Source organism: Ascaphus truei, chromosome 2 (genome assembly GCF_040206685.1).
Source record: "Ascaphus truei isolate aAscTru1 chromosome 2, aAscTru1.hap1, whole genome shotgun sequence".
NCBI classification, from domain to species: Eukaryota; Metazoa; Chordata; class Amphibia; order Anura; family Ascaphidae; genus Ascaphus; species Ascaphus truei.
The window spans coordinates 234,709,256-234,725,836 of NC_134484.1; the positions used below are offsets into that span (position 1 = coordinate 234,709,256).

General features: G+C 42.9%; 1 protein-coding gene across 1 annotated transcript in view; it reads left to right on the forward strand.

The window, feature by feature from the left end:
• The window catches only part of LOC142487170 (dynein axonemal heavy chain 5-like), a 426,040-nt gene that overhangs the window by 141,061 nt on the left and 268,398 nt on the right, over positions 1-16,581 (forward strand). Inside the window, exon 35 of the mRNA XM_075585972.1 lies at positions 14,264-14,463. Coding sequence (XP_075442087.1) covers positions 14,264-14,463 — 200 coding nt within the window. The remainder of the gene's footprint in view (positions 1-14,263; positions 14,464-16,581) is intronic.

Genomic DNA, 16,581 nt, shown 5'->3' on the forward strand with positions numbered 1-16,581 from the left:
CAGCACCTATTGAAAAGCGTTGTTTTTTCACTGTTTCTTGGCTGTCACATTAAATGCAGAACTTCATTATGAACTAGTGAGTAGAGCTCTACTTTGTGCATCTGTATAGGAGACCTGTACTTTGAGGAAATTGTGTTGTGTTGGCTGCAGAAGCATGATTCTCCTCCCCTGAAAATGTTTCCCTGTACTTTGGAATTGTCTGAGAATGAGACAGAAATGTGTCTGCTATTGCACGCTGAGAAAGGCATCACTGGTTACCCAGCGGTGCTTCCGTCTGAGTAAATCAATGAGTCAAGAAAGAGAGGCCCAAGTCTACAAGTCTATTGACTGTAAAAATAGGTGCCATTGGGTACAGTTGGAGTTGATGAGAACTCCGCCAAAGTTGAAGTACTGGAGTTAAAGGATGCTGAGCAAGACAGAGATCATCGTGCAAGTGACATTGATGAGGAGATCGCGCGACACGTAACTTGGCTGGAGTGGGCACGCTCATTCCTGATGGGAGAGACTCACGGCCCTTCCTCTAGTCTCAAACTTCAGACTGGACTGACCAACTAACTTTTAGCACTTCCCCCTGATATCAAGAAGGGGAGGGCATAGTGTCTGTACCACCATTGTCTACACACACACACACACACCATGTCACCTCCTCTCCTGTCAATCAGAGGACAGCAGAAAGGTGATCAATAGCCCTAGATCATCATGTCACAGCTTGCAATACCTATCAGGGTTTGGGTTACAGGCGGCAGAAAAGCAACAGGACCAGCCATGTTGTTACATGTGTGTATGTATGTATGTATGTATGTATGTATGTATGTGCAACTCAGAGCCTCTGGCATTAATTAATTAAAGATGTGTCAGTGTACTCAGAAGTGGTATTCTTATTTGCTGTACGGTGGAGGGTTTTTGTCCCATTTTTTCCTCACCATAACTTACTTTTTGTACGTGGTTTGTTGCCACTACCAGCTTCACACTGCAAGGTCAATAACTATTCTTGCACCGATGAGACCCAAAACATCGAAACCTCTGTCTGTGAGTAGGTTTGCTTATCATGCCCTTCTCTAACCCAGGCTTTGCTGAAAAAGCTGTGTAATGTGGCAGGCAGAAGCTCATAGGGCTCATCCATGTTAAAATGGATAAGAAACAAAAAGTGACTCACTGGGAGGGCTCATTTGCATGTCATTACCCAGAATCCCTGGCTGCAGTGGAAGCATCGCATGCTGCGTTATTATTGGGAAAAAGCAGGTTTGTGGACCTGTTTGAGACATGTAAATGTGCTCATAAGTGGTATTTTTAATTAAAAGCATAATTCTGAATATACATACTGTCTAATCACTTACAATAAAGTATGAGGATTGTTTAATATGAAGCAAGTGTTAACAGTCTCAGCACAACATTTTGAGTCAAAGTTTGAATTTCATTCAAGTAGAAAACAAACCAGATGGAATTTTCTATTGCAATACAATCATTGTTATTGGTTCTTTGGCAGGTGAAACAGACTTAGAATTATTTTTTAGTTGGCTTCAAGAATATTTGTTACAGTTTGGATTTATTGATAGACAGCAAATTCTACATATTCAAGAAAGACTGGTCATTGTAAAACACATTGTGGTGATTTGTCAACAGTGTTGTAGATATAAAAATGTCCCACCAGGCATCAATTTTGATACCATGTTTCTTAAATAGCACATATACGTCAGATTTCAGTAAATCCCATCGTTTTTTGCTCCGAATCCCTTAAAATGTGATGCTTCATTCCGGAGATAAAAACCATTGAAATATTAACTTTCAGGGGGTTAAAATGGAGCTGTCCCAAAGCAAATTGCAGCTGGAGATTAAATAATGTTTTTTTTTTAAAAACTATATGTAACCCATCTCCCACCCCCCCAGACTCTACGGTGGTGTCTAGGGTGCATGAGGGCAGATTACATGTGGTGTGGTGCGTACCTGTGAGGAACAGGAGGGCCTGAGCTTCCCGCGATGTTGTGGGGGAGCCAGGACCGGGCTTCTGGGGTGGTAGCCTCCATGATATCTTAGTGGTGCAGTGCCTCCATCTTCTATACTCCCAGGAATATGGGACAGGACCGGTATAGAAGAACCCCTTGGGTCCCAGGGTTGTACTCTCCAAGTCACACACAGTCTTTATGGATGAGGAATAGTCTCTTTATTTGACAATGCAACAATATCTCAACGATAGGGGCTTCCAACAGCCGTAACACAATAGCCAGGACGGGTTATACGCCACTCGCCTTCGCCCAGATAATTCCTCCTCTCCTTCCCTCCAAGTCACTCTTCCGGCAGGATGGTCTGAGCTAGGGCTTCAATACCCCGTGGCCCACCCCCGAGGTTAGCCTCGCGGTGGGTCTTGGATTCTCCCCCATCACCCCTGGCAGTGGGGTGAGGGCATTGGTCCACCAAGTCTATAATTCTATCAGCTCTACTTAAAAGACGCTGATCCTGTACACTCTCCTTTCACCTGCACTCTGCGCAGGGGAAAACCGTGGTTCTCTCCAAATCCTCGGTCCGATCTGCAGGATTTCTCGACTCATGGCCTGTTAGCGGCACTGCATACTCCCGGCATAACTAACCGGCAACTCCAGACTCCGACTAATCTCGAACGAACAACAAAGAGCTCTCTCGCACGACAAGAAGAACAAACTACTCCCCGGAGTTGGCTACTAAATATAGAGCTAGCCCCGCCCCTCGTGATGTCAACAGGACCTCCCCTCGTGCTCACGCCTGCAGCAGAGTCCAGGCCTGCGTCTATCAGTCAGGATAGGGCTATAAGGGGGGAAAACCCAGGATGATTACTGGTGCCTGATCTTAACAGGACTTACCACAGCAGAAGGAAGATAGGTATAGCCTGTGCTGTTTACAGGGGGCTACATACTAAACATGAAAAATAAAAAAGCCGGACATGCTCAGGGGTCAAGATATTAACATATTAACAGGCTTCTGGGGGGAGGATTGCTGCTCTAAACAGGGCCCCGGTGTCTGAGACAGGACATATAATATGCATATTCTTTCATTATTGCACCTGTAGCACTTTTGGAAGTAGAAACATTACATATATACTAAATGCAGATTACCTTCCATCTAGAGTTTCTGTCGTCAAATACTATCACTATATTAATAAAACAGACTTTTTTTAGCAGGGAGAAGCAGTGGCTCAGTGAGTAAAGACACTGACTGGCACTGAGTTTGAAGCAGTGGAACCTGCTTGTGACTTTGGGCAAGTCACTTTATCTCCCTGTGCCTCAGGCACCAAAAACATAGGTTGTAAGCTCCACGAGGGGACCTGTGCCTGCAAAATGTCTCTGTAAAGCGCTACGTAAAACTAGCAGCGCTATACAAGAACATGCTATTATTATTATTACTAGCAAAATACAGAATTTACAATACAATGAAAGTTCTCTGCAATATAACGTTGTCTACTACTGTTCTGTTGTTGTTTCATAATTTAAAATAAATCGATAGGCTTGGCTTATTAACATATATCCTACAGTATATATAAAATACTAGAGATGTGCGAATGTGTTGAAACTTACTTTGCTACAGTTTTTGGCACGTTTTTCTTAAAATTCCCGCATCTACGAAAATTTTGCCAGAAGTTTGCATTGCTGAGAATTTCGCTAATTTTACCAATTTCTCCAGAATTTAGCAAACTCGGCAGTATATCAACGGCCACATGACCACGCACATTAACTTTTAGGGGCATATTCCATGCGCGTTACAGATGCAGATCGTGTGGTTTTCGGCCGCAATTCCTTGTCACAGTCAATGGAGAATTTGAGCCAGAAAAGCCTGATTGGCTGTTTCGGTGCATATAGATTAACCCCTTGCAGCTTGGTGACTTTTTTTTGCAAAGCTGGACGATTCTCACAATTCCCTCCCCCCCCCAAAAAAAACAATAGGAACACTGCATCTGGTTCCAAACTTCAGTGACATCTTTAAACAATGCCATGGGCGTAGCTTTGATATAAGCAAGAATACACAGGCTTATAATTTCAGAACATCAGTGCAGTGTGTTCAGCTGCATGAATGAGTGTGTCCCTATAGTATGTGTGCCAGTGTAAGATAGTGACATTGTGTAGTGTTAAAAAGCATCACATGCTGGCATTAGCAAGGTATATATGGCAATAGCGACAATCAAAATGTGTGCTTACACAATTACCCTGCCAGTGGAGTCAGAATGATTTTGCATTTGTTTAGCGATAACAGTCATTAGGAGCCTGCTTCTTAATTGAGGAAATGATGCAGTAAAATCCCTGATTTGGAGTGACATGACTGATACAGATGCAGCGGCCGTTATTTGAACAAATCACGGCGCCGTTTTCGTGTGCGCTGCTGTACTCCACACGGCATTAATGCCTCCAATCGCCCCAGGCACAAGTGTTTATCGCGGTTGCTTTGTTTGAATTTCATGGATTGTGTGCAATTAAATGCAATTAAATGAATGAATTGTAATGTGTACAGTACTGTGCTACTGTGCTACTGTGTCAATATCAGGTGTTTAAAAACCAGAACACTAAAATGCCATTTTCTGCACTTGCGTCTTAAGGCGGTACGGTTGGAAGAAATCCCGCGCCATGACATGGGTATTCCGAGGTATACACCGCGTGAAGTGTTCGAATAACGGACGCTGCATCTGTTTACAGTGTTAAGTATGGAAAAACAAAAAAGAACAAAATGGTGGTGCGCAGCGAGATAAGTGAAGGGTGGAGTGCTAAAGAAGTGCATGTAAAAAGTATTTACTTAATTCATAGCTTTAGTGATGCAGAGAGTAAGCCTCCAATGCATTTCGTGCCTCCAATGGCACTTTTCCAACATGTTAGAGGCTTACTCCATGCATCATTAATGCTACATCAGCACTTTTATTTAGCACTCCACCCTTCACTCATCTCACCGTGCACCGCCATTTTGTTCTTTTTCTGTTTTAATACCATCTGCACGTTGTAGAACGGAACTTCAATTGGCAGAGATCCTGTGCGTAGGGTGAAACGCCCGGCATTGGGGGTGTTTTTTGATTTAATATGCACTTCAGAAGAATAGTGCATCAAGGTTAATCTTAGTTTTTACTCTAAGGTTTGGCCTCGGAAAGCGGGCTTGCGATTCTTGAGACCACTGCATCTCACTGGTTCTCAGTCTCCAGCCTCACCGACCGCAGTACATACCTAATCGTGAGTAAATACCATACCTACCAGACCAATGTAAGATCACTGTAGTCTCTTCTCACAAACTTGAATTAGATATAACCTTAGCCACAATGCAAGGAGGTGTATTGACAATAATCAATAATTGTATTGACCAGAAGATCAAAGCTACTGCATTCTTAATATATATATATATATATAATATATATTTATATATATATATATATATATATATATATATAACATTGTACCTAGTTCCCTTTGTTTGTACAGTATCAAGTAGTTTATAGAAAATCACAATATTGGCCATCTGTAATAAGCCTTAGAGAAAATGTTCAAGCTAAATATTTCTCCAAAACAAAAAAAAAATGTTTCAGTGAAGCATGTGGCCAATTTTAAAAAGGAACGTCAATGGGACAAGATGTATAAAACCAAAACGACATGGGATTTCCCATATGCTTCTTTCATATATGCATAATGGTGGCACCTGGAAACAGGGATCTCAAATACACAAAATAATGTCTGTGCATCCAGAACCATAATTGGGTGGCGGAAATGGGAGCGAGTGGACTGTGATATCTTTTGAGTACATTCGTAAAGTTTTACCACCCTAATAAAATTCCATTAAAAGATGAGGCCACGTGGTTGCACGTTAGGTACAGTAATTGCAAATATCCATCAATAAAGAGAGAGATTAGACTATTTCACATCTTATCTTAGACTATTATGTATTTAGGTTTAATTGATTGACATTTAAACCACTACACAAACCGTTCAACTGGAATATTAACCTCCATGGGACAGGCTCCATGTCTCATGATGTTGCAGTGCTAATATGTACTTGTTATTTACGGTGTGTAATTGGTTGCTGTTTATCCAAATAAGAAGAATGCCTAATTATTACAACATGCCCAGTACAGAAACACTCAAATTAATCAAATAGCTCCCCGTCCTGTGTCTCAGTATGAGAATACTATGTTGCAGAGCAAGTAAATTGTATTCTTCCCAAAGGGCTTATTTAGTGCACATTATCCGGCACTCAGCCGTAACTGATATGGTTAGTTTATTTCAGCCTAAAGCAATATGAACGTGAATATCACAATGAATGTTATTTTTTTTCTTCCTTCTGGATTAACAAGTATGTTAGCAGGGCATTTCTGATTCATTTGTCCAATAGTCCCGGTTTTTATACATTTTGCAAGTCAACAGTGTTATGGGTCATGAGGATTTTTTTCTTAAGGTCCACTGTGGTACTTGTGGTCCAAAATCAACAGCAGATTTTTTGTTGTTGTTTTTTTTTTAATTCCTGATTATCTTAAATAAAATTCTCAAAGAGACCCCCAGATTTTCAGCTTTTTTAGGTCAGGGACTCCCTAATTCCCTTTGTTTAACTTCCTGTTTAACTCTGAATTGTGTTGCTAATTCTGTAAAACGCTGCGTACATTGGTTGGCGCTATATAAATAAACATATACACACTTAAAACAATATATTGCAGTCCCACTGTCCACCCCTAGTAACAGTGGCGTAGCTACACCATAAGGGGCACGACATTAAGTGGCCCCTTCGGATTCTGAAGGTGGCTTTTTCTCCTCCTGCTTAGACTCACTCAGGGGGTGCCATGTTTGCCATAACAACGTGACGCTGCATGATGTTACGTGACGTTCCGTTGTTATGGCAACATGACAGCATTTGACGTTGCGGCGCTATGTTGAGGGACACTAAAGGAAAACATGGCGAAGGGGAAGGTGAGAGGCCCTGCATCAGTTCCCTGCACCGAGCCCCACAATATTCCCAGAAGGTCCTGGTTCCAAATAATGTGCAGGAAAAAGGAGGAAGAGATCATTTTCTTTTTATTTTGTGTCCCTTGTCAATTTAAATTGTTATATTTTTGTTATATTTATTTTCCAGCCACAGTGCTTTAAACTGTGTGTATGAATAAATGTTAAGTATTTCCATCACTTTGTAATGATTCCAATAATTCGTTGTAATATCATTGTACACATCATTTAGTTAGTACATAATAAATCATATATTATGGTAACTGTTCGAAACATAGCCTACATTAACTTTAAACAAATAAATACATTATACAGTTTATTACATAAACATAAATTATACTTTCTCAGATGCACTTCTTGATGTGATTCTGAATGATATATAACTATATATATATATATATATATATATATATATATATATATATATATATATGTGTGTCTCAAACCTGCTAGCCATTAAGACCAGCCTCACACTGATGATACCCATCAAGGTTGAAACATGTATGTGAGTAGGTCTAATGGCTTTGCATCTCATCCCAGCCTCTGTTTAAAAGCTGTGTTTAAAACAGCATGCATTGGCTTGAGGATTGGCTTGTGTAATACGAGCTTGAGACAAAAGGTGGCACTGAGTGCTCATTTGCATGTCATTTCCCAGAATCCCTTGCTGCAGTGGAAGTTCTGTATGCTGGGTGACAATGGGGAAAGACAGGGTTGCAGACCTGTCTAAGACATGCAAATGAACATACAGTAATATTTACAGTTGCTTTATGCTTTACTGTGGAGGGTTTTTGTCACTTTTTTACCCACCATAACCTTAATGACAGTGGTGATTACCTAGTCTAGTCTCAAAACTGCTAGCCATTAAGACCAGCCTCACACTGATGATACCCATCAAGGTTGAAACATGTATGTGAGTAGGTCTAATGGCTTTGCATCTCATCCCAGCCTCTGTTTAAAAGCTGTGTTTAAAACAGCATGCATTGGCTTGAGGATTGGCTTGTGTAATACGAGCTTGAGACAAAAGGTGGCACTGAGTGCTCATTTGCATGTCATTTCCCAGAATCCCTTGCTGCAGTGGAAGTGCTGTATGCTGGGTGACAATGGGGAAAGACAGGGTTGCAGACCTGTCTAAGACATGCAAATGAACATACAGTAATATTTACAGTTGCTATATATTGTGACAAACGGCTTACTCCGGGGCTCCGCCGTCTGTCCGGGACTGTTAGAACACGGTCTTTTAGGGTAGGTTAAATGATGAGACGTCACGTACTGTTCCTTTAAACAGGCTATGCCTGGTTTATTCAGTCCCAGGCACTGAGACTGCCACAGTTTAAACAGAAAACAAAGCCAAACAAAAAGCTGCTCGTCTGAGCGATAACTTAAACTTAGATGTCCCTGACTCAGAGTTGGAAGTGGCTTGTCCACTTCCACCAACAAAATAAGTACCTTTGCAGTCTTTAGACAAACTAACAGAATGAATGAAGCGATTTGGGAAAGAGGCTTTCTCACCCCTCTGCAGTTCAGCAGCCTTCCAGGCTCTTGGGCGGGGCTCAGAGGAAACAGGAAACAGGTCTTATATACCTGAACTCTAATCAGCATGACAGGTGACAGAAAACAGGCAGCAGACAAACTGTGGAATGGAGTGCCTGTACCACGAGGCTGCCCTGTTCAGCTTAGACAGGACAGAAACTGTTCAGTATCCTGGGAGCCCTGTATATGGAGTTTATTACCAACCCCTGGTTTCTGTCACATATCCTCCCCCCCAGCTCAGACCTCGAGGGGTGAGCGACCATGGATATTAGGGAGTGCATCCTTGACAACCCGTCGGCATTGCCATGTTTGTGCCCCGACCTGTGTTCCACAGAAAATTTAAAGGGCTGTAGGCTTAGGAACCACCTGGTCACCCTAGCGTTCTTCTCCCTATTTTGACACATCCAGGTAAGGGGTGCATGATCTGTGACCAATCGGAACTTTCTCCCCAACAGATAATACTTGAGTGTCTCTACAGCCCACTTTATTGCGAGACACTCTTTCTCGACTATGGAGTAATTTTTCACCTGGGGATTTAGTTTCCTACTTAAATAAAGGATGGGGTGCTCCTCCCCTTGAGACTCCTGGGAGAGTACCGCCCCCAGCCCTACCTCAGATGCGTCGGTTTGGACTACGAACTCTTTGGAGAAGTCAGGTGTGACCAACACTGGTTGGGCACAGAGAGCTTCTTTCAGGCTTCTAAAGGCCTGTTCGGCTTCGGGGGACCACTTTACCATTAGCGGTCCTCTTGCTTTTGTGAGGTCGGTTAGTGGGGTTGCCTTAGTTGCAAAATTGGGAATAAACCTCCTATAGTAGCCAATTAACCCCAAAAAGGTCCTTACTTGTTTTTTTGTGACTGGCCTTGGCCAATTTTGTATCGCCTCTACTTTGAGTGTTTGTGGTTTGAGTAACCCTCTACCAATAGAATACCCCAGATACTTGGCCTCCTCCAGACCAATAGTGCATTTAGCGGGGTTAGCAGTTAGTCCAGCAGACCGAACTGCGTCGAGCACAGCTTGGACCTTTGGAAGGTGGGACTGCCAATCTTCACTATGGATTACCACATCATCCAGGTAGGCGGCAGCGTACCGAACATGTGGTTTTAAAATTTTATCCATCATTCTTTGGAATGTGGCGGGAGCTCCATGTAAGCCAAAAGGCAGCACCTTACAGTATATTGAAAGAGGCCGTCTGGGGTTGAGAAGGCTGTTTTTTCTTTTGCCCTTTCTGTGAGGGGAACCTGCCAGTACCCTTTTGTTAGGTCTAGGGTTGTGAGATATCGGGCTTTGCCTAGTCTCTCTACAAGTTCATCCACCCTGGGCATAGGATAAGTATCAAATTTTGACACCGCGTTTAGTTTCCGGTAGTCATTACAAAACCTTGTTGTACCGTCTGGCTTTGGGACTAAAACTATAGGGCTGTTCCACCCACTTTGGGATTCCTCAATTACGCCTAGTTTTAGCATTTTTTTAACCTCTAAACTTATAGCCTCTCTCTTGGCCTCTGGGATTCGGTACGGTTTAAGGTTAACTCGGACCCCCGGTTCAGAGACTATGTCATGTTTAATTACGTTAGTTTTACCTGGCTGTGTAGAGAAGATTTCTTTGTTCCTTCTCACTAAACTCTGGACCTCTCGTTTCTGATGCACGGACAGTGTTTCAGCTATGCTAACCTCTGGGTCAGTTTCTTGATTCTCTGACGGACCTGGGGGTACTAGGGTTAACAAGACCTCTCTATCTTTCCAGGGCTTGAGTAGGTTTATATGGTAAATTTGCTCAGGTTTCCTCCTACCTGGCTGCCTTACCCTATAATTTACTTCTCCCACTCTTTCCAAGACCTCATATGGCCCATGCCATTTAGCAAGGAATTTACTCTCCACGGTGGGAACCAGAACTAGTACCCTATCACCTGGAAAAAAAATTCTGACCCTAGCACCCTTATTATACGTATTCCTTTGTGCTTCTTGAGCTTTCTCCATGTGTTCCCTCACTATGGGTAGGACTGCAGCAATGCGGTCCTGCATTTGGGCAACATGCTCTATTACACTTCTGTAAGGGGTAACCTCGTGTTCCCAAGTTTCTTTGGCTATATCCAGTAAGCCCCTTGGATGTCGGCCATACAATAGTTCAAACGGGGAGAAGCCTGTGGATGACTGGGGAACTTCCCTAATGGCAAATAACAGGTATGGTAACAAACAGTCCCAGTTTTTCCCATCCTTATCGACCGCCCGGCGTAACATGCTCTTTAAGGTTTTATTGAACCTTTCCACTAAACCATCTGTTTGTGGATGATAGACTGAGGTTCTGAGATGCTTGATTTTTAGGAGTTTACATAGCTCTTTTGTTACTTGGGACATAAATGGTGTTCCCTGGTCAGATAAGATCTCTTTAGGAATTCCGACCCGGGAAAACAGAAGTACTAACTCTTTTGCTATGTTTTTAGCAGAGGTGCTACGTAGGGGAACTGCCTCCGGATATCGGGTAGCATAATCTAATATTACCAATATATGCTGATGTCCCCTAGCAGACTTTATTAGGGGTCCTACTAGATCCATAGCAATCCGGTCAAATGGTACCTCTATTATGGGAAGGGGTACCAATGGGCTGCGGTATGCTTTGAACGGGGCGGTGATCTGACATTCTGGGCATGAGGAACAATAGTTTGTAATTTCTGCCAGAACCCCAGGCCAATAAAAGCTTCGGAGAACCTTTTCTTTTGTCTTTTCCACCCCTAGGTGTCCCCCCAATGGATGACTATGTGCGAGGTGTAATACTACGTTACGGAATGTCCGTGGTACCAACAATTGTTTAGTTGTAACTGATTTTCTTTTATCAACCCGATATACTAGGTCGTTCTCTACCTCGAAGTAGGGGTAAGCAAGCGACCTATCTGGTTGGCCATGAGTACTATTCTGGTCCCGTATATTTCCCCTTGCTACCGCTAATGTGGGGTCCTCCCACTGGGCCTTCTTAAAACTCCCAGGACTGACCTCTAGGTCAGCGAGGGTCTTATCCTGTACTGGGGTGGTAAGTGCCTGATCAACATCTTGATTTGGGGTATTCCCTACCAAAGTAGTGATGGGGAAGGGAATTTCACAGCACTCCTCCTTTTCCCCCTTCTTATTTGGGCCCTCGTCAACCTCCATTTCTGAAAAAGGGAAAGGATTTGTTTCTTCTAACACTTCGTTATGGTCTGCTATTGAACTCTGGGCGCTATTCTGAGCTGGGGACCACATTTTTAGAAAATGGGGAAAGTCGGTCCCTATTAACACATCATGTGCCAGTTTGGGTACAACACCCACCTTGAAATCTAAAGAACCAAATTCTGTTTAAAAAAAAACATCAACAGTGGAATATTCATGATTATCCCCATGTATACAACAAATTGCCACTCTTTGTGAACTGTTTACCTGTTTCTTCTTAATGGGCAATAGGTATTCGGACACTAGTGTGACCATACTCCCAGAGTCAAGAAGTGCCCGAACCCTCTTACCATTAACCTTTACAAATGCCCACAGATGGTTACTCAAGGGGTCCTCTGGGCTAGGGCCCATACATTGGGACAACAGCGAATAAGGTTCCACGCTGTTGCATTGCATGGGCTCATCATTTAGTGGGCAGATTTTTGCTGTGTGGCCCCTCTCATGACAATTTACACATTTAGGTACATAGTCTGTGTCCCACTTAGAGCCTTTTCCCGGCTCCCCATGTTGGCTATTGCCCTTAGTGTGCGAACCACTGTTGCTGGAGCGGCGTGAAGGTGGTCGCCGCTCTTCAGCGCCCCTTAACCCCGGTACCCTTTTACCGTCTCTGGAAGAGTCCTGGAACCTCGGATAGTGGGGTTGCTCCACGACTGTGGGTTGCGGGTGCTCTTCTGCTGCACTGTACCTTTCTACAAGGGCCACAAGCTCATCCGCATTGTGGGGGTCACTCCGACTGACCCAACGGCGTAAGGCAGAGGGAAGTTTCCTCAAGAACTGGTCCATGACCAACCGTTCCACGATGTGGCTTGCTGAGTTGATCTCGGGTTGTAGCCACTTCCGGGCGAGGTGGATGAGGTCATACATCTGGCTTCGGGTGGCTTTATCCATCGTGAAGGACCATGCGTGAAACCTTTGGGCACGAACAGCCGTGGTTACGCCGAGGCGGGCGAGGATCTCGAACTTCAATTTTGCATAGACGTTAGCTTCGGCTGGCTCTAGATCAAAGTAAGCCTTCTGGGGTTCGCCGCTTAGGAAGGGTGCGATTAGACCAGCCCACTCAGCTTCTGGCCATCCCTCTCTCTGTGCCGTGCGTTCAAACGTGAGAAGATAGGCTTCCACATCATCCGAGGGTCCCATCTTCTGAAGGTAGTGGCTTGCCCTGGTCATTTTCGGAACTGGGGCTGCCTCTGCCAGTGGAAGGTTACTGATAGTCCCCCTCAGGATCTCGAGTTCCTGCTGTAAGCCCTGAGCGAACCGCTTTTGCTCCACTCTCAGCAGGCGGTTTGTCTCTTGCTGGTTTGCATTAGTCTCTTGCTGGGCTATTAACAGCTGTCGCTGGGTTTCACTCGCCTGTTGCTGGGCTTCATTCGCGTCTTTCTGGACAGCGACATTGCGTACCAGCGCACTCACCACGTCTTCCATCTTGTTTGGAGAGAGAGAAAAAAAAACCTTCTTTTTTTTTTTTTTTTTTTTTTAAAGTTCTTTAACCCCCAGACCTTTCAGTGTTCTGCCCGCATTCTCCACCATATGTGACAAACGGCTTACTCCGGGGCTCCGCCATCTGTCCGGGACTGTTAGAACACGGTCTTTTAGGGTAGGTTAAATGATGAGACGTCACGTACTGTTCCTTTAAACAGGCTATGCCTGGTTTATTCAGTCCCAGGCACTGAGACTGCCACAGTTTAAACAGAAAACAAAGCCAAACAAAAAGCTGCTCGTCTGAGCGATAACTTAAACTTAGATGTCCCTGACTCAGAGTTGGAAGTGGCTTGTCCACTTCCACCAACAAAATAAGTACCTTTGCAGTCTTTAGACAAACTAACAGAATGAATGAAGCGATTTGGGAAAGAGGCTTTCTCACCCCTCTGCAGTTCAGCAGCCTTCCAGGCTCTTGGGCGGGGCTCAGAGGAAACAGGAAACAGGTCTTATATACCTGAACTCTAATCAGCATGACAGGTGACAGAAAACAGGCAGCAGACAAACTGTGGAATGGAGTGCCTGTACCACGAGGCTGCCCTGTTCAGCTTAGACAGGACAGAAACTGTTCAGTATCCTGGGAGCCCTGTATATGGAGTTTATTACCAACCCCTGGTTTCTGTCACAATATATATATATATATATATATATATATATATATATTCTTGGTCTGACATACCTATTTAAATTGAAAGTACCATACCAATATAATATATTTGGGTACCACTTTTTACATCCCTTTGTCATTATAGCCTATTGGCTGAGATAAAGGATAATCATGGTCTGGTTGTGATTAATGACAAGTTGAGGAGTGACCTATTTATCGTTATATTATTTCCCTGCACTAACCTTCATAGAGTTTAGAAGATTTGCGATGTTAGGCTAACGGGTCGTTAGCATCTTATTTGCATATACGTTACTCTAACATCCGTAGAAATGTATCGATACGTTATTTCAGTGGTTAACCCTAACTTATCGTAACGTTATTCTCTCTAGTGCATAAGCGTTATTATTAATGTAACAATTATTTTGGTTATGTTACATTAAATAAGCTAACGCAGCTTTGTGCATCTGGCCCTAAGTGGGGTGGAAATTTACTTTCATGTTATATATATATTTTTTGTAGGATATATGCATCAGCGCTGTCAAGGAAAAAGACATTGAAGCAAAACTTAAGAGTGTTATCAATGAATGGAGCGCCCATGTCTTCACTTTTGCCCAGTTCAAGGCAAGAGGAGAGCTGCTGCTGAAAGGGACAGACACCTCGGAGAAGATAGCACTGATGGAGGACAGTCTGATGATTTTAGGCTCCATTATGAGCAACAGGTGAAAATCAAAATATCAATGTAAAAAATCTTTTATGTTAGATGCTGACACAACGAAAATGAAATAGATATATACTGTACTGTATATATACTGTACGTGACCTTTATACTAAGATTTTTTATTTGTTTATTTCGGTGCATGAACATTTCCGTGCTAAAAGTAAATGCCCATCTTCAAAAACTGTGTGTCTTATGTATGAAGACTTCATACAAGTGATATTTGTTGTTTTCCATTATTTTTCATGCATCCCGTCATGTTGCATACCTGATTGATACAGTTGAAAATAAAACAGAATGATGTGTATTTATTATAACTAGTACTCGTAAATATCAATAATCTGTGTGATATTATTTATAATAGCCATACTGTGAAAATAATACATTTTAACCGATATAATGAAACATCCATAAAAATATCCCTCCTGAATTTACTGCAAATTAGTGCCCCCTCTCCAATGTGCTGTGTAGCTGTTTCCACCAAGTTTGGTAAGATTTCAGCTCCATGTAGCTGAATGGAGCTGAAATCTCCCGAACGAGGAGAAGACGGTATCACAGCACACTCAATAGAGGCCACTGAATAAAATTTTGAAAAGAGAAACTGCACTTCACAAGAGCCTGTTCACTTCCCAAGATCTCTTCCGGTTTTTTTTTTTTTATAACTTTGGTTTTATTGTGTTTTTCAAAAGCATACACGTACAGTCATAGCATCTGAATAAATTGTACCAAAACATTTCATTCTACTTAAACACGTATCCAAAAAGAGTGGGGGGAAAAGGGGGAAACAGGAAGGAAGGGGGTGGGGGTGGGGGGGGGGGTAGGGGGTGTGGCGCGGGGCACTCTCCCGCCGGGTCGATTGATATTTGATATCCCCGACTCCCAGCTTCACCATAGCCCTGATCCTGTCTGGGCTCTCTCATCGGATGGGGGGACTAGTCTCCAGCTCTGATCACTCGCAGAGGGCGCTCAGGTCGCTAAATATCACTAGTAGCACCTACTTTGGGCCCCTATCAAGGGAGAACGCATCTGCAACTATCATAGCAGGATGGTATCTCTCTCTACTCCCGGGATGTCTGTCTGGGCCAACCAAGGCATCCAGGTTTTTAGGTAAATTTCGCCAGTGTCATTAACTAAACTCGTTAATTTTTCCATCTGGCATACAAACCAAATTCTGGATTTCTTCTGTTTTTAAGCAAAAATACTGATTTATAAAATGATTGTTTTTTTTTTTGCCACCAAGTCGTTTTCTGCAGAGTTACTGCAAGTACTGCAGTTTTTGCGAGCAGTGGCCAGTGGTTTTGTGAAGACATCTTTACATGGACTGACTTTTAGTTGGCCAAATCTAAAGTGCTTTTTGGTAAAACTTCTAAGTAAAAAAAAAAAGTGTCAAAATGCCTAAAATGCACCTGTTTCAAGATCATATCAACATATCACAGGAACTGCTGTATTGCTAAAGACATGTTTCAGAATTTTAATGCCTAGTTCCCGAATTTGTTATGTGGCTCTTCTGATGGGCTTCCGTTGACTTGTTCTCATTTCATCTCTACATCTTCTTAGCTTTCATTTTTGAGGTGACAAATAAGATCACACATTGCAGACCTTTGTAGCATCCAAAAAAAAGGTTAAGTTTTAAATGTGGATTCATGCTATTGAAGAAAATAGCTTCAAAGTGTAGCGGTAGAGACAGGGAAATTGTAAAGCTCCCATCACGCTAAATTTGCTAAAAGGAACGGAACAATGTCCCGGCTGCTGCCAGCTGTGAAAATTCATGCGCTGACATTTATGCTGAAGTCAGTGTGACTCCTACAATTTCTATATACATTTCTCATCAATGCTTGTGAAAGGCTAGAAATTAAGGAAATAAGCACACAGGCATTAGTTCAACACTTTAAAGCAGCAGTCTATCGTCACACGGGAGAATCAAGTATTTGATCAAATACTTTGCAGGCTATGCACATTGTGCAGTTTACTTAAGTATTTATGCGAAACTACAGCAAAGGTGAATCACTCCCTCAATACCCTGTTCACTCCAAATTGGGAGAGATTGATTTAGATTGTAAGCTTTCTGGGACAGGGAATTCCTTTCTTATTGATTTTGTTGGTAAAGCACTGAGTACAGCTG